This window comes from Uranotaenia lowii, chromosome 2 (genome assembly GCF_029784155.1).
Source record: "Uranotaenia lowii strain MFRU-FL chromosome 2, ASM2978415v1, whole genome shotgun sequence".
NCBI classification, from domain to species: domain Eukaryota; kingdom Metazoa; phylum Arthropoda; class Insecta; order Diptera; family Culicidae; genus Uranotaenia; species Uranotaenia lowii.
Window position 1 is genome coordinate 30,987,687 of NC_073692.1, and position 23,340 is coordinate 31,011,026.

The following is a 23,340-nucleotide window of genomic DNA, read 5'->3' on the forward strand; positions in this document are numbered from 1 at the left end:
TGAAACGTGAAAAACTAGATGAAAACGTTAAAAAATGCATTTTAAAAAATTTTGCCAAAAGCTGAAAACCAGCCACTGTGGAGGCATAATGAGAACCCCCCCTGAGGCAGTATGAGCACCATTAATCAGAGCAAGATGTGCGTTTTTGCCGGGGAATCTAGCAGCGAATTCAATTCGATGAAGTCAGGTGAGTCGTAGATTCATCAAACAAAGCAATAACAAAATAATCTAGATCTGTTGGTAGTATACAAACAATTCACGCACGCTCATACATTAAGTGCTTTGTTCGGAGGATGATGCTACTAGCCGTATAATGTAACATAAAAAATCGATCATAAATTGTGAATGGAAAAAAATCACCTCGAACAGAAATCTAACTCTAGTCTTTTGATTACCTCTCCGACACCTTACCAATAGGCTAAATTGTCGGATGAAAACTAGTCAAGGTGTGGCGCTATAAATCAATTTTAATTCGCTGCTAGATTCTACGGCAGAAAATGCTCATTATGCCTCGATAATATGGTGCTCTATATGCCCCTAGTCAACAAATTTAAGTAAAAACGTGTTTTAAAATTGATAAAAGTGAAAAATCAAAAATTTTTTGATGGTAAAAATTGAGAAACAATGTGTACATCATGTTGCAGTGCGTACATTATAGATCAAGGTTATTTTAAGATCATAAGAGCTTATTTCGTGGTGCTCAAAAATTATAATATTTTCGTAACTTGAGAACCAAGCTAGTTTTTTTTAAATATCTCTGTAAAGATGATAAGGAGATTCCTTTTTTTGTGAAAAATTAATACTATAGGAAGTACGAAACAAATCCTCATGAAAATTTATTTGAGAAAATACCCACTTTCGTAGAAAAGCGTAGTTCTCATTATGCCTCGGGTGCTCGTTATGCCCTCATCTCCCCTATGTCATAGCCGCTCGCATTTGAAAACTAATTTGAGGCAACACTTGAAATTTACACTGATACAAAAATGGCTGAAAAGTGAATGCAAAACTGCAAGACTGCAAAACTTTTAAAGAGAAACATGAAATACATGCAAAGCACACTTAACATTCGCCCCTTTTTAAAGGCAAATTCCAGCTTAATTCCAGATACTTAAACACCCCAAATTCAATTTACCACAGGAATGTTCAGACGTATACAATTTTTCCCCAACCCTTCCTTTCTTTCAGCAATTCTTGAGAACAGATGCCCTTTTCGCTGTGTATATAAAGGAAAAAAACAGCTACCAAGAATCGAGAAAATCAAGCTAGCTACACAAACATTGGGCGACAAAAAACTGTGCCAGCAGGCATCAATAATTCTTAAAAATCCTCTTTTTCTTTCCGTTTTGCCTTCTCCCAAATCAACTCGAACGTTAGGACTGAAAAGATGCTTCTTCGTCTTAGTAGCAAAGACGAAAGGGTGAATGTTTTTGGGTAATTTTTCACCAGCCATCCCCCCAATCCTGGTACTACCGCAGAAATGAACACACAGGGCTAACCAACACCTCCCGAGAATCAACCGAGAAAAGGAAGGACCAAATCTTTTGGGTGGCCAACATGTTGTATGATGGGGAGGGTAGTTAGTTCTTTGCATTCCTGATGGCATGGGAAGGTGTACTTTCTTTCTAGGGATCTTTCTCATTTTGTTTTTTATCCGATTTTTTATGGCAGATAAACAAAGAAATAAATGACAACCAGACGAGTTCAAAAGGCTGCTGCAGACGTGGGTTTGGTTTATTTGACTAGAAACTGCTTGATAACGGAGTAGATCAAAATCTTTACTTGGGATAATTTATTAACTTTTCGTGTTTTTTACGTAACTTAAATTATTATTCTATTCCATGGATTACCATAAATTGAAATTCAAAGTCAAAATCAAAAATGAGAGATGTGAAAAAGAATTGATAAGCCAAGTTCAGGATTTTGAGGTATGTATATGAACTTACATCTTTTCCGTCACTCACGTTTAAATTCGAAAAAAAACTCGATGCTGGTGCATACATTCAGGGGTTTAAAAATTCTAAATTCTGAATTGGAGAAATGATCGATAGTTTGTTTGTAATTCAGATCACAAACACTGTCCCACATCTTATTATCGAAAACAGATTATTTATTATCAAAAACATACATAAATTAAATATATCTTATATGTTTATATTGATACTAATTCAGTTGATAGCCGAATCATGATAGTAAAATTGTCATGCTATGTTTATTACGTACCTTTATGTTACATTTCAAAAGAGAAACACACTTCGTCCTTGCGAGATTTTGTAATCAGGAGAGCGATGGAGAGATTTAAATTTGCTGACCACTCTTGCCGCAAATCCGCGTTCCAACGACGAGCACGTGTTGCGACCGACCGACCGACGACGGTCATGGCAAGAGCAAGGAGAGTCAGTAGCATTCCTACCGCAGGAATTTGCGCGAGGCCTGACACCGTTTATGTACGAAGAGGTACAGGAAAGCGACACCTTCATTTCCGCACTATCGTCTGTGTGCCGTTATTCCGGCAAGTGGGATGCGAATTTCGCCACGAAAGTTGTTTAAAAAAGTTGTTTAAAAAATTTCGCCATCCGCTGGCAAGGTTGTTTAAAAAACCTTTCTTCCTCGCTAAGAAAGCCGTCTTTTGTCAGCAATTTGTTGTAGCAATTCCTTTCAATTCCGCTACCTCGTCTTGGAGGAGGACGACGGCGTCTTAAATTTTACTGAAACACGCACCCCCTTTGCAGACAGAAGACGTGTGCCGCATTCCGATGGCAATTACTTCCCTCAAAAACGGTCGAGTTAGATTTCGCTTGACCTTTCCCGGTGAAACTGGTGCAACATTTGGAACGATTTGTCCTACTTTCGACACATGCCGGCAAGGATCCCTCGTCTGGGGTCGGTTCTTACTGCTACGACGATGTACACTGGAGTGAATAATTCGAATCGGTACGATATCAAAGGGTTGGTCTTTCAATACGAGAAGGTGAGAGAAACTGTAAGCTATTAACACGTGGGATAAAAGAAGTGCGTTTAAAATTAGGTAAAAAAAACAATTGTGTATACTAAACTTTAAAATAAATTTATAACAAAACGGATACGATTTCTGAAAAAAATTGACTGTTATGAATTCTAGTAACATTACAACCAACATTAAGGTGTAATTAAACACGAAAGTAGGTAATTGTAAGTTAATCGTCTCATTTTTAAAACGTAAATTTTTCTCATAATTTATAACCGCTATCAATATCAAAACTTTCCCCCCTTTTGAGATACCCGGGATATAAACTTCAGGTAACATCCAAAAAACATTAGCTCTTGGTTTTTTTTCTATTCAAATTTTATACACCCATCCTTGGCGGCAACAAATGAACCCACATTTGACACCTTCGTTTGGTGTAACGGCACATAGAACCTCATTCTACAATCTACTTTTGTGGAGTTAACTTTTCATTCTCCCTCCCAAGGAACTGTTGAATCGAGTCCCTTATCTTCCTGCTAATGTGTCGCAGGAGCATGGTTGAAGATTCAAGTTTCGTATGTGTCTGCCTGCCCCCACCAATAAAAAGAATGTTTTTGAGAAGGAACAGGGAGCACGTACCAAGATACTGGAAAGATACATAGGAAAGTATTTTTCGACACTTTGCCCCCCTCTGTATACAATCAGCAACGCTCAAAAGTGAAGTTAATTTTCTAAGGAATCTAAACATTACATTATGTTTGTCCAAATCCAGAATAAGATAAGTGTATTTTCAAAAGTACCTACTGTATTTAGAAGCAACTGTATTCGTGGTCCAAATCGTTGGTTTTAACCAAATATTAAGCACTGGTACTCTACTTTTTGTTTTACACCAGTTCTGGATGTTTTATTATATAGAACTGGCATAAAAATTGATACAAAATAGTTGCGGTTTTTTTTTTTCTTATTTTGATACAAATTCATAAAAAATTCATACAAAAAAGTTGGAGTGCAAATATTCGAAGAAATGAAAAAATGGCAGCATGGCTGGTCGAGGAAATGAGAAAATACCCGATCAAACACGGAAAAAGTGTCAAAAATACGGTGGAGCTAGTGGAAAAATTGGAAAATTTTAAAGTGCGTCGAGGTGAGATTTTGGTTTCGTTTGACGTCTCCGCACTTTTTCCTAGCGTCCCCATTCCTGACGCCTTACGCAGCCTTCGGAGACATTTGGAAAAACGCAGAGCACCACCAAATTGTATAGAAGCGTACGTAACCATAGCTGAGGTATGTATGAACCAAAACTATTTCATATTCCGGGGGAGATTCTTCAAACAAACCTTTGGCCTCAGTATGGGAAGCAAACTTTCCCCTTTGCTCGCTGAGCTGTTCATGAGCGATTTTGAAGGCGATCTCGAAAAAAGGGAAAAACGTTTCCCCCGAGTTTGGTGGCGCTACGTCGACGATATCTTCGCCACAGTTAAAGAACGATATCTCCCACAAACTCTTGAGCTCTTGAATAGCCAACACAGCTCGATCAAATTCACCGTCGAAAAAGAAGTGGATGGAAAACTCCCTTTTCTCGACCTGCTCATCTCCAGAAAAGATGATAGCACGGTGAAATTTGGAATCTACCGAAAACTGACATCAACCGATCGCTACATAAAGGTAGATTCAAATCATTTTGGTGCACACACAAGCTGCGTTTCATTCAATGGCACACCGTTTGTTCAACATACCGATGGAAAACAGCGAGTTTGAAAGTGAAAAAGAAAGGATTTTATTGGCGGCCAATCTGAACGGTTATGACGAAAAATTCGTGTATAAAATCCTACGCAAACACGAAAGAAAAAGGTTCCGAAGTAATGCCACCACTTTCAAACCAGAAAAGGAAGAATCCCAAAGGGTCAGTTTGCCGTTCCACCCACCCAATTCCAATACCATTGGTCAGTGTATTCGGAAGATCCTCTCCAACCACGGTTTGAAAGTGGCTTACAAAAGTTCCAACACCCTAAAAGATTGTTTGGTTTCACTAAAGGATAAGGTGCCTCCGGAGGAAAGATCTGGTATCTACGAGATACCATGCGAGGCCTGCTCGGCGGTCTATATTGGCCAAACAAGGCGCAAATTTAAATCACGGATAAAGGAGCATAAAAACGCCGTAGAAAACAACAGATCCAACGAATCCAGTGTAGCCGCCCATGCATCAGAATTCAACCATTCCATAGATTGGGAAAAGGTAAAATTCAAAAAATGTGTTCGAAAAGCGTCACATTTAAATGCCTGGGAATCGATGTACATCACGACTTCAGAGAGGCCTTTAATGAACGAGGATGACGCGCCTATCATTTCACCGCTTTTCAACTTGGCAAACAAAAATGTATAAAAACCAACCCCTCTTCGACAAATACTGCGTGACAGTATGATGCTGTGTTAGTGTTTTTCTTCTACGTAATCAGTCGGACATCGTCCTGTAGATGGGCAACATCGAGCCCGAAACCGGTTGACAAAAAGGTAATTTTAGTTCCTTTTTTCCGTTAGTAAGAACGTTAAGTGTCGTGTCCTGTAATACGTCGTGTGTTATTTGTGTAGGTCTCCCCTACTGAGCAAAGTTGTAAAGGAGCCAGGAAAGAATATTGTCAGGGAGGTTACCAAGGAAGCGGGAAGGAGCTCGGCCGATGATGGGTCCACTGAAAACCTCAGCCAATGTGCCAAATATTCGTTTCAATCATTGAAAGCCGAACGCAACACAAGCTCAAAGTCGCGCAACCCTCATTCCTGTCACAATGAAGCTATTCGACTTTCAAGCTCACATGATTGCTGTCAGTTTTTTCCAATTGAACGAATAATAGCCCGGCTTTCAGTCCAATAGGAATGAAAGCTGGAAACCGCCTTTCAATTTTCGATGACTGTGTGCGCTGTTCATATTCATATTCATTTGAAAGGCAGACATTTTCAGTTATGAAGGATTGAAAGAGCATCAAGGAACGCTTGAATACAGCACAACACGGAAAATAATAAAAAGGTAAAATTTACCGAGTAGCGAGGTACTTTTTTTCCACCCTTCTTTCGAGGTAAATTTTACCTTTTTTTCATTCACCTAGCAAAAAGGTGAATTGTACCGTTTTTCTTTTCATCTAAAAAAAAAGGTAAATTTTACCTTTTTGGGATTCACTGAGCAAAAAGGTACCGATTTCCCATTCACTGTTTAAAAGGATCTTTTTTCGCTGTTCTAAATTAGAGCGCCGATGTGGTCTAGCGGATAGGCTGGCGCGAGTCTGGTATTGGTATGCCAGGCGTACTGGGTTCGATTCCCGGTATCGACAAGAAAAACTTTTGGGTTCGACTCCCATAATTTGCCGACAGGTAAGATGTGTTTCATACTATAACTGACTATATAATAGGGATGTTCAATCAGTTGCCAGCTGGTCAGGTATATACACGGATGCCGGAATACCTGTAAGTAAACTAGCCCGCCTGATTGATTCGTTCTTCCAAAATATACCTACATCAACACAATACATTCACTCCATAACAGTTCATACGAAGCCATGGGGTCCGGGTATGATGGCGCGCTGCATTGAAGATTTGTCGAACATAATAATCTAAAGAATGCATGTGAGCACATACTTTGGCAGAAACTGCGGTGAATCCGTGCACCCATGGTGGATTACCAACATACATACATACATACATCTTTTTTCGCTGTTCTAAATTAAATGAAATTCATTCAAGATTTTATTTTTATTTTTCATTACTTGTCATTAATGTTTTGGGAATCTATGTTTTAATAACATTCTTCTCCGTTTTTCTTCCTGGAATATTCCGTTTTTTCGGAAGAAAACTCTATTCCATCCTCTCGGCCATCAACGCTGCCTTTTCCGTGTCCACCATGGCAGCTGAATCCTCCCACAATTAGCATATTTCGTCCCTTCTCCGTTCGACTCATCCGGCCAGCTGGGGGATAATTTTGGCTGTTCCGGAATGATGAGGAAAACACTTCGTAGCTCAGTAGGCCAATCTGTAATAAAGTTTTATGATTAGAACCAGCACAACAAAATGAAATCTAATGCTAAATTTACCATTCTGTTCCTATTTTCACATATTGCGCACCAAACAAAACTTATTCCTGAATGAAAAACAACTTAACCTCAATAAACGGGTTCGGAAAATAGTTACCTTTGTTTCGAGGTGAATTGTACCGTTTTGTTCAGCATAATCCAGGTCAACTTCACCTCGCTAAGAGATAAACTCTACCTGGAAGAGGTAGAAAGTACCTTTTTTGGATTTACCTTTTTTTATAAGTGAATTCTACCTTTTTTGTCTGCTCGATTCAGGTAAACTTTACCTCGTTGTGAGGTGAATTTCACCTCGGTGAGGTAAAAGTTACCTTTTAGAATTTCACTAGCATTCACCTTTTTATTTCGGTAAATTTTACCTTTTTATTATTTTCCGTGAACAACAAACACTAATGCGTGCGGCGGTGTAAAGGACATGATGCGGTGTATGCAAATTCGATTGCACACAAGATTGTTTTGATGTGTGTTGTTTTCTTTGATCAACTTGGAATTAAGGATTGTTTTGGCATACACATTCGTTTATCTTTCCAATTACAGTTATATTTAATAGAAGTTTAAAATGTAAACAAAAAAAAACATTATTCCAATTTCGTTTTGAAAAATAATGATCTTCAAACTATGTCTTCAGTAGGCGACGGACTACGCGATTTCGATTACAGCTATCATATAAAACATCTCTTAGTGCATATTCATTCTAAATATGAGAGATATTCAGGAAGCGAAATTTTTCATTAAGGACCTGCAAAAATATTCATGAACAAAAACATCAATCATTTTCAATTGAATATGACTGGAGCGGCTTTCAAATGAACTTGAAAGGATTTTGACAGGAAATGAATACGGTAAAAAGCTCCTTTACTTTGAATTATACAAATATGAAAGCTATTTCAAAGCATTGACTTTGACAGAGAGGATGCTGTCAGTTGAGTGAAGATTGAGCAGTTCCCAGCAAGAGGAGCTGATCTCAGTCACAGAAAGTGGTGCACCAAGGGGCATAAAAAATGTGAATGCAGCTGGTGCGGAAGGCCGAGGCTACAGAGAAGGACCTGGAGGAAGCAAAATTGGTTGCTTCTCAAGGACCTTCGAAGGAGTCCAAGCCGGGAAGAACCGCGAAAACAGATCGCGACTCCCTCGTCGCAAACGATTCCTCCGAAAAAGGAGGGGTACGGGCTATGAAAAAGCCGATGGAGAAAGCAGTGCTGGTGGCTGGCGAGTGGTTCGTAATAGAAAGGAGAACGCGAAAAGAAAGGTCATCATGAAACCAGAACCGCTCCGAAAAAAAACCCAAACCTCATAGGGTGATGTCCAGGTTTGATACCCTTAGCGTGGAAGCGAAAAAAGGTGGAATTGTTCCGGAAGCTACGCGCAGAGCTAAAGTTATCTGCTATTGGCTAGAGCGTCACCAAAACAAGACGCACCCAAAAAGGCGAACTGCTCTTCGAGCTAAAAAAAGACCGGGCGGTAAAGAGCGTCGACTTAAAGCAGCACGTTGAAAGCTCCCTAGGCGATTAGGCGGATGCAAGGGTCGAATGAGTTTACCACTGCAGAGGAGCTCAAGAAAGCACTCTTCGGCATTCCTGGCATGAGGTAGCTATAGAAATAAGAAAGCTGTACGGTGAATTGCAGATTGCAACGATTCGCCTTTAATCAACAGCGGCCAACACGCTACTGACGGTGGGGAGTGCAAGAGTTCGGTGGTCAATAGAGCATTTTAGAACCGCGCCCAGGATACCGAAACAGATGCTACGCTGCTGCAACTGCTGGGATTTTGATCATTCATCCCGAAGCTGCAACGGACCTGACCGGTCACGAAGCTGTCGAAGATGCGGTGAAGAAAGACACTTCGCTCGAGAATGCAAAAATCAGCCAAAATGTATGCTATGCAAGCAGGCGGATGGCAATGTCCACGAAACTGGTGGCTTGGACTGCCCGGTATATGTAAACACACCAAAAAAAAGTATTGTGAAATTACATCAAATACCTGCACATAACTTGAGTCGCAAATATTACTTAATATAACATCGTCAGGATGTATCTGGCTGTTTGAAACCATCTGATATTTATTGTACCGCTGATGCAAAATGGGCCAAATTTCCCAGCTGAGGTCCGCAATCCGTTTTTAACTTTTTGAAATGAATACAATTTGAACGTCAATAGAAGAACACCTTGACTACTTGATGCGATATCACATAGAAAGTTGTGATATTTCACCATACGACGTATTCAAATTGTGTACATCGTTTAGATGTATTATTTCAACAGAAATCTCTAATACTACATCATCTCCAGAAATTACATCGTCAATCGTTACACTTTTTTTTGCTGTGAAGGCAAATCCAAGCCAGCAATACTAGAAATAATCCAGCTAAACCTTAACCATAGCTAACTGGAGCAAACTGTAGGCGAAAAGAAGTGTGATGTGGCAAATTCCGTCTGGAAACGGTAATCGTACAGCGGACTGATTTTTCAGGATTTGCCTGATTTTTCGAAACTCAGTCTGACAACCGAATGAGCCATTGGATTTCCCTTTCTTTTATTTTGTACGTTTTATTTAACGAGGGATTAACCAAGAGTTTTCACCATCTTAGATTTCCCTGATTTTTGAAAATAAGTTTGATTTTGCTTGATTTTGCGAATGTGATGCAAAAGGGGTTGTAAAGAACTGCATTAGATACCACTGCTGAAGAAAAAATATGGATTCACCATATAAATTTTTTTCAACAAAATATTAGCAACACTGCGGACAGGTTTGGCTTAGCCGTGGGATGTTTTTCTATCCAGAAGATAGTGATAGATTCTCGGGCTGGATTTGTGATTGCTAAAATTAACGGCATCTTTTTTTGCAGCAGCTACGCTCCACCAAGATGGACGATTGGGGAGTTCAACACAATGTTGGATGAACTCACTCAAGAACTTACAGGAAGGTCCCCTGTAGTAATAGAAGGAGACTTCAACGCTTGGGCGGTTAACTGGAGTAGCATGTGCAACAACCTTAGGGGACACAGTTTACTAGAGCCCTTCGCGAGACTGGAGGTTGAGCTGTGCAACTGTGGATCTATCAGCACCGCCTTACTGGTGGACCTCAGAAATTGCTGAACTTCGTACTAGCTGCCTAAAAGCCAGACGACGAGCTCAACAGACAAGAAACGATAGAGAAACGAGAGGTGCCGTTTACAGAGCAACCCGGGCAACCCAAGCAAAGATAACTGTTACATCTGTACAGAAGGTGAAAGTGCACTGTCGAACAGACAGTTCGGTTTTCGGAAAGCCGATCCGCCATCCGAATGTTGACGGTGTACGCGAAACGCGCATATTAAAAAAAGAATAGGTGTTCGTCATTGCACCATTGTGAGGATCGGCGTTAAAAATGCCTTCAACAACGCTAGCTGGGAAGCTATTGCCACAGCGCTTCACAGGATGCGTGAATGTATAATAGGAAGCTTCTTTGAAAACCGGGTCTTAATCTACGAAACCGATCTCGGGTTACGATCTACTGCCCTAGCAGCGGGTGTTCCACAGGGTTTCATAGTTGGACCTGTGTTCTGGAATGCCATGTATGATGAGGTGTTAACGCTGAAACTACCAGCAGGCGCGCAGATAGTCGGATTTGCAGACGATGTCGTGTCCATGATCACCGGCGAAAAAATCGAGGAGGTAGAAGACCTTGCAACAGTGTCTCTGGAAAGGGTTGGCATCTGGATGGAACGAGTCAAGCTTCATATGGCCCACCAAATGCGCATATCAAATACTCTTGTGATAGTGCGTCGAACGTTATTAACTAATTGGCGAGGATTATGCCGGACTGTCATGGTTCACAGAGTATTGCACTATCGAAACTACGATACGGAGGAGCGGCCTGGATCTCTGCCTGGGTACTGGAACTTAGTCGGTTTTCCAAAAAACGGCAAAGTCCCAAAAAGTCGATTTCATGCCAAATTTTTTTCGAGACATCAGTTCTCGACGTTTTATACATTTTTAAGTCATTGGTCATCAAAATTAAAATTTCAATTTCCTTTGGTCCTCCCTTACGCGATTTTGGAATTTTTTAAATGCATTAAGTCATTTGGCAAATGGCGATTTTTCTGTCTTCCTTTGGTGATTTTTGAGGGTGAAAAAACGAAACTTTCAGCGGCCTTACCACTTTGCATAATTACAGTCACTCGATTGAAAACTCCCGGTTTCAGCGATTTCCGTTTACTGTGTAGCTATCACTTTAGGCGTTATTTGGTAAATTTTGAAGGATTATTCACTGATATTTGATTAGAATGTTGAATTTTATTTTATTTACATAGTATTCCGTCTCACGACATAACTTGACGAACATAATTCCTAAAATTCACTCGGTTCATAGCAACCGTTCTCCAATTTCTCGGGCACCCCACGTTTGCCAGATCACGCTCCACTTGGTCTAACCACCTCGCTCGTTGCGCCCCCGCTCGTCTTGTTCCTACCGGATTCGTAGCGAACACCTGTTTTGCAGGACAGTCGTCCGGCATTCTCGCAACATGTCCAGCCCAGCGTATCCGGCCAGCTTTCACCACCTTCTGGATACTGGGTTCGCCGTAGAGTCGCGCGAGCTCGTGGTTCATCCTTCGCCTCCACACTCCGTTCTCCTGTACGCCGCCAAAGATGGTTCTTAACACTCGTCGCTCGAATACTCCGAGTGTACGCAGGTCCTCCTCGAGCAATATCCATGTCTCGTGCCCGTAGAGAACAACCGGTCTAATAAGCGTCATATACAGGTTACACTTCGTACGAGGGCAAAGTCTTCTCGACCGCAGTTGCTTGTGGAGTCCATAGTAGGCACGACTTCCGCTGATAATTCGCCTCCGGATCTCACGGCTGGTGTCATTGTCTGCGGTCACCAGTGAGCCGAGATAGACAAAGTCTTCGACTATCTCCAGCTCGTCGCCGTCGATCATGACCTTGTTATTACTGGACAAGCGGGTTCGGTCGGTCTCGGATCCGCAAGCCAGCATGTACTTCGTCTTGGACGTATTAATCATCAACCCAATCCTTCCTGCTTCGCGTTTCAGTTTGCGGTAGATCTCCTCCACCGCCGCAGATGATCTGCCGACTATATCAATGTCATCGGCAAAGCAGATAAGTTGACTGGATCTGTTGAAAATCGTGCCCCGCATTTCGCCCACCGCTCGTCGAATAACACCTTCTAGCGCCACGTTGAACATCATGCAGGATAGACCATCACCTTGTCGAAGCCCCCTGCGCGATTCGAATGAACTCGACAATTCACCCGAAATCCGCACACAGCACTGCGTTCCATCCATCGTCGCCTTGATCAGTCTGATCAGCTTCCCGGAAAAGCCGTTCTCGTCCATGATTTTCCATAGCTCGTTACGGTCGATCGTGTCGTATGCGGCTTTGAAGTCGATGAATAGATGATGCGTAGGGACTTGGTGTTCACGGCATTTTTGGAGGATTTGCCGTAATGTGAATATCTGGTCCGTCGTAGACCGTCCCTCCATGAAGCCGGCCTGATGACTTCCCACGAATCTGTTTGCTTGTGGCGTGAGGCGGCGGAGTAGGATTCGGGACAACACTTTGTAGGCGGCATTGAGGACAGTGATCGCTCGGTAGTTCTCACAGTCCAATTTGTCGCCCTTCTTGTAGATGGGGCATATTACCCCCTCCTTCCACTCCTCCGGTAGCTGTTCTATGTCCCAGATCCGGACTATCAACCGGTGTAGGCAGTCGGCCAACCTGTCCGGGCCCATTTTGATGAGTTCAGCTGCGATGCCATCCTTCCCAGCCGACTTGTTTCTATTCAGCTGGCGAATGGCTTCCTTAACTTCACTCATCGTTGGGAGTGGCTCCTCTTCGTCGTTGGCTACGCCGGCGATGTACCTTCCCCCACCGTCTTGATCTCCTGCATGTGCGCCGTTCAGGTGTTCATCGAAGTGCTGCTTCCACCTTTTGATCACCTCACGATTGTCCGTCAGGATACCCCCGTCCTTATCCCGGCACATTTCGGCTTGCGGCACGAAGCCTTTGCGGGATGCGTTGAGTTTCTGATAGAACTTTCGTGTTTCTTGGGAACGATGCAGCTGCTCCAGCTCCTCGAGCTCCTCCTCCTCCAGGCGGCGCTTTTTCTCCTGGAAAAGTCGGACTCGCTGCCTCTTCCGCTGTCGGTGATTTTCCACATTTCGACGGGTGCCTCTTTGCACTACTGCCGCCCGCGCGGCATTCTCTTCGTCCATCACCCTCCTACACTCCTCGTCGAACCAGTCGTTCCGTCGAGATCGCTCCACATAACCGATGACGTTCTCCGCAGCACTGTTGATGGCTGTTTTGATGGTATCCCAACAGTCCTCGAGAGGGGCTTCGTCAAGCTCGCCCTCTGCCGGCAGCGCTGCTTCGACCGATTGCGCGTAGTCTGCCGCGACCTCAGGTTGCTTCAGTCGCGCGATGTTTAACCGAGGCGGGCGCCGGTTTCGCTTGTTGTTCACTACGGAGAGTTTTGGGCGCATCTTCACCATCACCAGATAATGGTCCGACTCGATGTTGGCGCCCCGACAGGATCTGACGTCGATGATGTCCGAAAAGTGCCGGCTGTCGATCAAAACGTGGTCGATCTGTGATTGAGTTTGGTACGGTGATCTCCAGGTGTACTTGTGTGGGAGGCGGTGCTGAAAAAAGGTACTACGTACGGCCATTCGTTTGGAGGCGGCGAAATCAATGAGTCTGAGGCCGTTTTCGTTGGTCAGCTGGTGCGCGCTGAACCTTCCAATTGTCGGTTTAAATTCCTCCTCCTGGCCGAGCTGAGCATTGAAATCCCCGATGACGATCTTGATATCATGTTTTGGGCAACGGTCGTATTCACGCTCCAGCTGCGCGTAGAATTCGTCTTTGTCGTCACCGGTACTTCCGAGGTGAGGGCTGTGCACGTTGATGATGCTGATGTTGAAGAACCGGCCCTTGATTCTCAACCGGCACATTCGTGAGTTGATCGGCCACCACCCGATCACGCGCTTTTGCATCTTTCCCATCACTATAAAAGCTGTTCCAAGCTCGTGTGTGTTGCCGCAGCTCTGGTAGATGGCACGACCATCTGGATACGTTCGTACCGTGGAGCCCTTCCAGCATACCTCCTGCAGCGCTACGATGTCGAATTTGCGGCTCTTCAATTCGTTGGAGAGCACGTGGGTACTGCCCACAAAATTTAGAGATCGGCAGTTCCATGTTCCAAGTTTCCAATCGCTAGTCCCTTTTCGTCGCGTGGGTCTTTGCCGATTTCCATCCGAAATTTGTTGTTCGTTATTCGTTGCTTATGTTTTTTAGTAGTCACAGGCTCGCAAGGCCCGCAGCTAACCCCACTATCTCGCAGGAGGACCGTCGTGATGTTGCTGTTTTGGGTCCCGAACACCACCAGGACGTTGTTGCACTCCGCACGCCGCCCCTAACATGGAGAACAGACGCGTACGAAGCCCCCTAACTCATTCTGCATGCGACCAAAGCATCCACCGGGGTTGGGTACCCAATCTCCGCTAAGGTTGCTCGCACCCCAGCTAGTACCACGGGGAGGTAGAGAATCGGAGTTGCAGACAAGAGGTGATATGACCACTACCCGAAGGTTGGGTGTATGGGGTCTCGAGTTGCACATTGTCTACTTCACTAGCCTGTTGAAGTAATATGTAATAATAATGATACTAGAATACTCAGCAGCACGCCCTCATAGAAATCGCCATTACTGTGCTGTGATTGGCGCGTTCAGCAATTGAAAACAACACGTAACTTGGGTGAGAGAAAAAAATGCCTCTGCTATCCATCCGGGAGCATCGGGAAAATTCCGCCCACTTTCCGGTTATTTTTTGTTTTGTTTCTGACCGTCGATTGCATTTTTTTTTCGACTCTCAGAGCCTCGTGTTTGACGGGCGCTGTTACCTTTTTTCTTCTATAAGTAGAAACATCATTAGGGGTGGAGATGGGCGATAGTATTTATATTTTTTTCCTCCAACGCATCGAATAGGAACGGAATTCTGTGGCAATTCTGTTGGTGGAATAAAAAAAGAATTGTGATTCATCGGAAATATTGGGAGGAATACTGTAAAAAAATTAATAGGCGTGTTTCGAATAAAACTATGAATATGACATGAAAAGTATTGAAATTTACCCGTAATTTAATGTACTAAGATAAATTAATTCTCAAAACAAATAGAATATTTTTTTGAAGGTAATAAGTAATACCATTAGAAGAGTATAAATTCTATAGTAGTTATGAAACAAAATTAAAAATTTATCAAACAAATTTGAAAATGTGAATGAAGTTTTTAGCGCAGACGGAAAAATAATTTAATTTTTCGCATTTCCCTCAGAAGGCAAACGCTTATTTAATAATAAAAGAAAACCCGGCAACGACAACGTTGGAGGATTTAATTTTTTTTTATTTATCTGTTTTCCACTGTCCCGAGCGAGCTTCTTGGAACATCCGGAGAAAATGTCCTTTCATATTTTTCCATTAAATGGACGCAGCACCCGGAGTTAGGGGTTGGAGTCTTGGGGAGGAAACGGGGACTTTGTAAGAACCGAGTACGGAAGAACCAAAGGAGGAATATTAATTTCTTGCAGTTTTCATCTGTGTATATTGTGCTCCGCTAATTTTTTTTCCCGGTTGAGTTTTTAATATTTTCCACCCGGACGTCGTCGCCGTGGAAAAAATATAAAGAAAAAAAAATTAAGTATATATTCTGTGCCGCCCACTATCTCTGTTCTTATTACCTTATAATAAAATCTCTTAATGAACTATGACAGCCATTGTCTATTTTTGATAAAAATAGGCGCCCAGATAAATAAAAATCTCGTAGGGACCTATACTGCCCCTATTCGCATATGAGTCCCATGTGCATTTTCATCGTTTTTGAGTTATCGATGGAAAACGCTTCTTTGTGCTCAAATTGACCTAAAAAACAAGTTTTTGTTCGAAGTTTGTTCCCAAAATTTCGAAAAAAATATGACCCCTGATGTGTCCCATGTGAAAAATATTCGCATATGAGTCCCATGACCAAAATTCAGCGCTAGAGCTTACAATTGAAGGAAAGGATAGATAGAAAATGAAGTAAATCAATAATTTAATGCTTAAAACATTAATTTACATAAAAATTGAACGTATAGTAGCGAAATGATTCAGAAGAAATTTGCTTTTTAGCCTAAAAAAACATTAATAAGTAACTGGTAACCAAAATTATTTTTTCGACAAAAATCAACCGATAAACAACGCTCAATAGATCAGTCTTTGGTCAGGATGGTTCCTTTGTGCGTAATTTCGACGATCTAATGTGAGACCGGGTGGGTAGTACGTGGTAGTACTTTAAGTGTTGTTTCGGTAACAAAATAACAAACTTTTTTCAATACTTTTTTCTATATGCACAACAATATCAATACCACTGTTTTCGTTTATTACCTAGAAAGATGTTCCCGGAAGAAATCTCCTTCTTTGTCTTGAATCCAGCAGACTTTTGGTCAGTGTTATCTACGTATCGGTAACACACATTGAATTGAATGATGATGATGTATGATAAATTCGCAGCAATTTCACACGAACGAAAACAAAGTTTTGAAAAAAAACACAGGAAAACTCATCCCACTTGGCGAATAAACCTTGATTGAAATCAGTTTGGAATCAAGATCTTTCGATAACTTTCTTCTGTCATCAAAAAGAATGGTAAACAGATGAAAAAATAAGTTAGAAAAGTACTTGCCACTTGCCGATAACTTTAGCAGCAGAGACTCATTTGCGAATAATCTTTGTTCGAGGGTTAAGAATATTCGCATATGAGTCACAAGAGTGTTTTATTGAAATTTCTCCGTAATTATTAGTTAGTATTAACACAAAAGTAAACAGAAGTATTCTTTGAAGTGTTTTCTATCCGAACTATTGATAGGTTCTGCCAACAAATGATTTATACGATTGTTTTTATGGAAACAAGTTTCAAACTTTACAAGCGTTTTTCTCGGTTTGCAGTTTTTACACATGGGACTCATATGCGAATAGGGGCAGTATACATATATTTGTAATGATTTGTTTCACTTTTATTTCAACAGAAGTAGCACAATGAAAGTTCTACAGAAGCACAAAAATTCGAAATCTTTTTTTGAAGATATGAATTTTTCTAACCTGAGCTTATTTAGACAAGGCAGCATCAGTTCTTCCGGATAAGCATCCTAGAAGTATGCCAAAGATTTTCCACATCTTTCAGGGCAACGAAAAACCAAACAAAATATATACAAAAAAAAAGAAACTTCCACCTCCGACTTATGGCCACTGGCTCCGCCATTCCACGGCAGCAAGAAGAAGGCAAAAATAATTTTAAATTTTTGTCGATTAAATCTTTCCCACACTTCTCCCGCGTTAATACTCACCTGCCAAGCGGCGAAGCTCCCGAGTAGAAGCTCCCTAATCTAAGATTCTTTCAACCAGCCAGCCAACCCATCAACCTTTGGAAGCTTTCTTTTGTTTCTGTTTATTTTCACATCTTTACTTGCACCGGGATTTTTTCTTTCTTTTTGTTGTTACATTTCTTCAGCAGAAATAATTTTCCTCAATGCTTCTCCGCTGGACTAGTGAAATTTATTTTCCAACATTCGTTTTTTTTTCGTCTCCTGATAAATCTACTCTCCTCGCCGTTCGTGGGCGATTCCCGCGCTGCAATTCACCCGAACTTTGGGGCAGAAACTTTTTCTGCGATGCTTTGCATTTTCTTTATCTTGGGCGAGTATTTTGCGAAATTAATTTCTCGTCATTTTCAGAGTTCGCAAATTGCTTCGCTCTGGACAGAATAAAGGACCTGCTTTTTATATTGAAAAAAATGTAACACCTACTACGATCTAGACATAACCGAAAGCTGGGTTTTTTGAAATTTATTCTGGTCATTTCGTTGACATTCGGATGAGGAGTAAAAAACTACTTTTTGGGGCGTTTTTGTCACTTTTCGTTATTAAAGTATTTCTTTATTAAAACAATACTTGAACTTGTTAATTACTAGTTTTATTACTTATTTAAAGAGAACTAGGTGTTGGTTCATCTTCGAGGGAAACAAAAGAATCGTTTTGGTCTTCCATGCTAACATCGACATCGACCAAAGTTGATTCTCCGGCTGGTGGTTGTGGATCATCTTCTTCAGGTTCTGGAACATTTGGTGTTGGAGACAAGGTTGCCGAAAAAAATTCTGTGTTTTGACGAAAAAAAATTCTGACTTTCTGTGATTTTTCCCCAAAAATCTGTGACGATTTTCTGTGATGCTTTTTACATTAATTTCATTCAAGAGGCATGGAAAATTGCGTCTTTTTTACATTTTACTTGAGAAAAATCGATAAACATTACCAATTTAACCATATTTCTTCAATTCAAAGACAGTTATTCAAAATTTATATTGACATAAAAAATTGAATTTTGAAAAATCGTCCAAAATTTTAAAATTCTGTGAAATCTGTGAATATTTCGAAAATTCTGTGTTCTGTGACGCAGATTCTGTGATGAAATTTGGCTCAAAATTCTGTGAAATTAAAGATTTTTCTGTGATTTCGGCAACCTTGGTTGGAGATGGTTGGCTTGACCGGGCTTGAAATCCAAACATATCGACCAATATGTTCAATGGTGTAGGCTGCCTCCCCGAAGTACTTGCATCACCCGGATACCGAAGCTTGACCTGGTCGACGTGTGAACGTATCAGCTTCCGCCTGCCATGATGCTCTTCCAATAGGATGTTGAAGTTAACATTGCCAATCACTTCAAGAATCTTTCCAGGAACCCACTTCCAAGACGAATTGTTGCGGTATAGTTTGGCATACACCGCAGCACCAGTTGTTAATTTGTGTGGTCGTGGTCCCTGATCTGCTTTCGAATGTGTCGGTTGGTCATGATCCAGAAGATTCAGAATAGTTCTGATTTTTCTGCCAATCATGAGCTCAGCTGGAGAGGAACCATTCAGGACTCGGCTTGGAGTTGATCGGTAAACTTGCAGGAACGTTTGAAGGGATTCGTTCTGCCAGTCGTTGATTTTCAGCAAAGACCTCTTGAGGGAATCCACGAACCTTTCAGCCTGACCGTTTGATTGTGGATGATAAGGCGAAATCCGCAGATGTTGAATACCGTTCCTCCCGCAGAAATTTTCGAATTGTTTCGAAATGAATAGGGTGCCATTGTCGGAAACAATTGTTGATGGAATCCCAAAACGAGCGAACAATTCATCCAGGAACTCGATGACTGCCGATGATGTTGCTGATTTGATTGTGCAGATCTTGGGCCATCTTGAATGGGCATCCACCACAACCAGGAAGTTGAGACCTTTGAATTGACCGGCAAAGTCGATGTGGATGCGTTCCCAAGGAGAATGTGTTGCTGGCCACGGTTGAGGAGGAGTCTTGGGTGAGGATTTGGCATGAATAGCACACATTTCACATTTCCTCACAAACGTTGAGATGTCGTCGTCGATTTTCGGCCAGTAAACGTGACTTCGGGCTAGGGCTTTCATCCGTTCCATTCCCGAATGACCTCGATGAAGTTGTTTCAGAATCCGTTGATGGTAGAATTCTGGGATGACTAACCGATTCGACATCATGATGCAGTTCTTGATGATTGCGAGAGCATCACGATGGGGAAAAATGGCTTCACTGCTGGGTTAACAATTTCGGAGATGTTTGATGGCCAACCATTTTCGATGAATTGACTGACTTGCTGAAGAACGGGGCACTTGAGTGTTGCGTTGGTTACCATTTTGAATGTGATGGGAACCGAACTGATGGCTTCTTGAAGCGGAATCTCCACATCTTCTTCCAGCTGGACCGATGCAATGACAAACTCTTCGTCTGGTTTTGAGTGTTTGTCGATTAGGCGAGAAAGGACGTCTGCGTAGCCAAACTGAGATGTGGACACATACTTGATCTCGAAGTCATAGCACAGCAGTGCTAGAGCCCACCGCTGCAGTCTGTTCGCCGTGTGAACTGGAATGCCCTTCTTAGAACCAAATATTCGGAGAAGGGGTTGGTGATCCGTTTGCAACAGGAACCTGCGACCAAGAAGCATTCGATGAAATTTGGTCACAGCGAATACCAGAGAGTCCTTCTTTTTCGATTTGCCCATACTGTCTCTCGGCTTGAGTGATGGATCGAGACGCATGAGCAACAGCTTTGAATGCACCGTTTGGAAATTTGTGAAGGATACAAGCTCCGATTCCAGTTTGAGATGCGTCTGCTGCTACGATGATTTCAAGGTTAGGATCGTAGTGAATGAGCATCAAGTCGGACTGTAGAACTTCTTTGAACCGTCGGAAGGACCTTTGGCAATCTTGATTCTACTCAAATTTGACATCTTGTTTCAGCAGAGCATCAAGCGGTCGGCGTAGCGTGTGCATTGCGCGCACAAACTTCGCATAAAAATTCACTGCACCAAGAAAAGAACGAAGGGTACTCACATCGGTTGGTGCTGGCATCTTGACAATAGCCTCGACTTTGGCTGGATCGGGACGTAGACCTGAGGCGTTGACAATGTGCCCAAGGTATCGAATTTGCGGCTGCATTAGATTGCATTTTTCCTCCCTCAGGTGGAAACCGTAGTCCTGCAATCGCATAAACAATCCATCCAGAATGCTCCGATGTTCCTCTTCGGTTCGGCTGTAGAGCAGAATATCGTCCAGGAAAGAATCGACACCTTTCAGACCGGCTATCATGGTGTTCATCAGCTGCTGAAAGGCTCCCGGAGCTGACTTGACCCCAGGTGCGAGCCGGTTGAAACGGAACAATCCACGATGCGTGTTGATGGTCAACTTGCAAATATGCGTCGCTGAGATCGATGATACTGAAGAATCTGCATCCGTTGAGCTTGCTAAAGATATCATCGGGAACCGGATGTGGATAGTTGTTCAGTTCCAATGCAGCGTTTAAACCGGTTGAATAGTCAGCACAAATTCGGATTCGTCCTCCTGGTTTCTTGACAGCCACAATTGGAGCCGCCCACTGGAAAAATTCCACAGGCGTGATGATGTTGAGTTTTTGCAAGCGTTCCAGTTCCAAATCGATTTTCTCAACGGAGTTGAATGGCACTGGACGTTTCGGCTTGAAAACAGGTTGAGCGTTGGGGTTGAGGTACAATCGAACCTTCGTCTTGGTACAGTGACCCAGGGTGGATTTGAAAACCTCAGGAAACTTAGCTTTGTATCGCTGGATGTAGTTTGAAGATTCGAGTTGGACTTGATTGCATATCGCTGATAATGGTTTGTCCCAAAGCTCAAACAGGTCAATCCATTCCAGACCGAAAAGGTCCAGACGATTGTCGGTAACGTAATAGATCGCTGTTTTCTTGATGTCTCCTAGTGTCACTTCAGCTTTGGCCTCACCCAGAAGATGAAGGGGCTTACCTGAAGCTGTCGTTGCTCCATTGATGTTTCGAAATGATGGTGATGTCTGCTGCTGTGTCGAACTGAAGCGTTGCTGCAGAACCATCGATGAGAACAGTGAGAAACTTCCGGCTTGACACGCAGTTGATGTTGTTTTCAGCAAAAACACCTTTCACGGATCGCTTCTTGAAAACCTTGGCTTTTGATTGCGGCTTCGGTTTGAAGCAATCACAATAACCATCCTTGTGTCCGGTTTGCTTGCAATCCCTGCAGGCGTGGCTTGAATAGCTGCAGTCGCGGACAAAATGCATTCCGCCGCACTGCCAGCATGGAGTCTTTGGGTTGGTTGAAGTCTTGATGGATTTTGAATGTGAACCGGATGGTTTGACTGGAAACTTCCTCTGCTTGACTGTGCAGACAGAAGTCACCTGTTGATGTTGTTCAACCATCGCCGTGTCGAGCTTCAAATTTTGCAGTCGTTGAGCATCCTTGACCAGAATTTCGAGACTGTTTTCGTCTTCCGGACCAGTCGCTTCCAATTTGGACAGTAGCCTCGTTCGTATGTCTGCATCTTTCGTTGATTGCAGACCGCAGATGAAAATGAGGCTTTTGAATTGGTCCGCCGTTAAGTTGGCCAATTCGAAATCCTCGCAGACCTTGTGAGTTTGGTGACCGTTTCTTCGAAGGAAAACTCACGGGGGTGCTTGGGAAGGACGAAATTGACGTACTTCTCATGGACGTTCACGCTGAGGCTTCGAAGAAGGCGAACTTTTGCTGCATCGTCCAATACAGCGCCGTCTCGTAGAAAAAGATCTTCATACTTCCGGTACCAACGGTCGAAGACAAGACCGTTTTCCGGATCGTAGATGAATTCACGAATGTTGGAGGCCAGAGATTCAATTATGAATTCCGGGCTGCTGGACTTGGGAGAACTGGAACTTTCTTGAATGCCGATTCGCTCCAGTATCTGCATGAGCCTAGCATTCTGCTCCGCCATCTGCTGATTCTGCCGCATGATAGTCTGGAAAACTTCTTGAGTTGTTGCCATCTTGATTGCGTGGGTGATTTACTCGTCGCCAATAAAGTATTTCTTTATTAAAACAATACTTGAACTTGTTAATTACTAGTTTTATTACTTATTTAAAGAAAACGATGGATAGCGTGTTAATAGCACGTGGGGCTGACTAGTAATGAATAATTTTCACTTGTTGATTTGGTATCCACGGTAGCATAAGTCGATGCCTACTGTAGTAACAGTTATTGTAAAGTTGAAGTCAAAGTAATCCAGATATGCTAAGGAGATATGTTGCATACATAGACATCATAGACTCTAAATTTCGCGGAAATAAAATGTAGTTCCAAATCACTATTCAAACTTATTAGACGTTTCCTATCCCAAGCGTAATACCCATAGGTTATGGGCCCAGGTCACGTCGTTTTAAAATTGTTCGAAGAAGATGATTTCAAGAACCTATATCCAGTTCGAAACCCAGGTGGTGCAAGTAGTGGTGTGGATTCGATCGAAGGTCAGGACTCTGGAGGACCAAGAGAAAATGGTGAGCAGCGAGTGAACATCGCGAAGTTGAAAGCCAGAGACAACTACGTAGTGGGATTGTTGCTGGAACGCGGAAGGCCAAGGAAAGTGAAATCGTAGACGAGGAGACGGACATGAGGGCGTTGCAACGATCTGTCTGAACCTGGAGAAGATCAACTTTAGTTTAGTAATGGATACGAAAAGCGCAAATGAAGCATGGGAAAAATTGATCACGGCTTTTCAAGACGACGGTAACTAGGAAAGGATTGGGTTGCTACAACAACTCGTATCGTCTAGGCTGGAAAATTTTCCGAATACTGAAGCCTTCGTTGTTGCAATAATTTCAACAAGCCACCAACAGTAAAAAATTAGTTTCTTGGTGAGTGACGAATGGTTTGCGTCAATTCTGCTGATGGGGTTGCCAAAATATAATAACCA

At 42.5% G+C, this 23,340-nt stretch overlaps 3 protein-coding genes across 3 annotated transcripts in view; 2 read left to right on the plus strand and 1 right to left on the minus strand.

Annotated features, from left to right (window-relative positions):
* The first annotated feature begins 4,655 nt into the window (after window positions 1–4,655).
* On the plus strand, window positions 4,656–5,327 carry LOC129741193 (uncharacterized). The gene has a single exon (XM_055732901.1). It carries the CDS (start codon window positions 4,656–4,658, stop codon window positions 5,325–5,327), a length of 672 nt encoding a protein of 223 aa, XP_055588876.1.
* Window positions 5,328–18,033: 12,706 nt separating this feature from the next.
* On the minus strand, window positions 18,034–22,416 carry LOC129741194 (uncharacterized protein K02A2.6-like). Its single transcript, XM_055732902.1, has 7 exons — window positions 22,097–22,416; window positions 21,545–22,046; window positions 20,800–21,462; window positions 20,448–20,738; window positions 19,709–20,230; window positions 18,656–19,604; window positions 18,034–18,161 (listed from the first exon to the last, which is right to left on the minus strand). Exons 1-7 carry the CDS (start codon window positions 22,414–22,416, stop codon window positions 18,034–18,036), a joined length of 3,375 nt encoding a protein of 1,124 aa, XP_055588877.1.
* A 369-nt stretch (window positions 22,417–22,785) lies between these two features.
* The window catches only part of LOC129741195 (venom protease-like), a 15,746-nt gene continuing 15,191 nt past the window's right edge, over window positions 22,786–23,340 (plus strand). Inside the window, exon 1 of the mRNA XM_055732903.1 lies at window positions 22,786–23,010. Within this exon, the coding sequence (XP_055588878.1) occupies window positions 22,786–23,010 (225 nt within the window). The remainder of the gene's footprint in view (window positions 23,011–23,340) is intronic.

Coding starts and splice junctions, on each gene's coding strand:
- LOC129741193 (XM_055732901.1), top strand. CDS start 4,656: ATGGCACACCGTTTGTTCAACATACCGATGGAAAACAGCGAGTTTGAA.
- LOC129741194 (XM_055732902.1), bottom strand. CDS start 22,416: ATGGCAACAACTCAAGAAGTTTTCCAGACTATCATGCGGCAGAATCAG. Junction 20,739..20,799: donor TCAGCGACGCATATTTGCAA/GTTGACCATCAA, acceptor CCTGGGGTCAAG/TCAGCTCCGGGAGCCTTTCA. Junction 18,162..18,655: donor TCGGTATCCGGGTGATGCAA/GTACTTCGGGGA, acceptor CAAATGTTCCAG/AACCTGAAGAAGATGATCCA.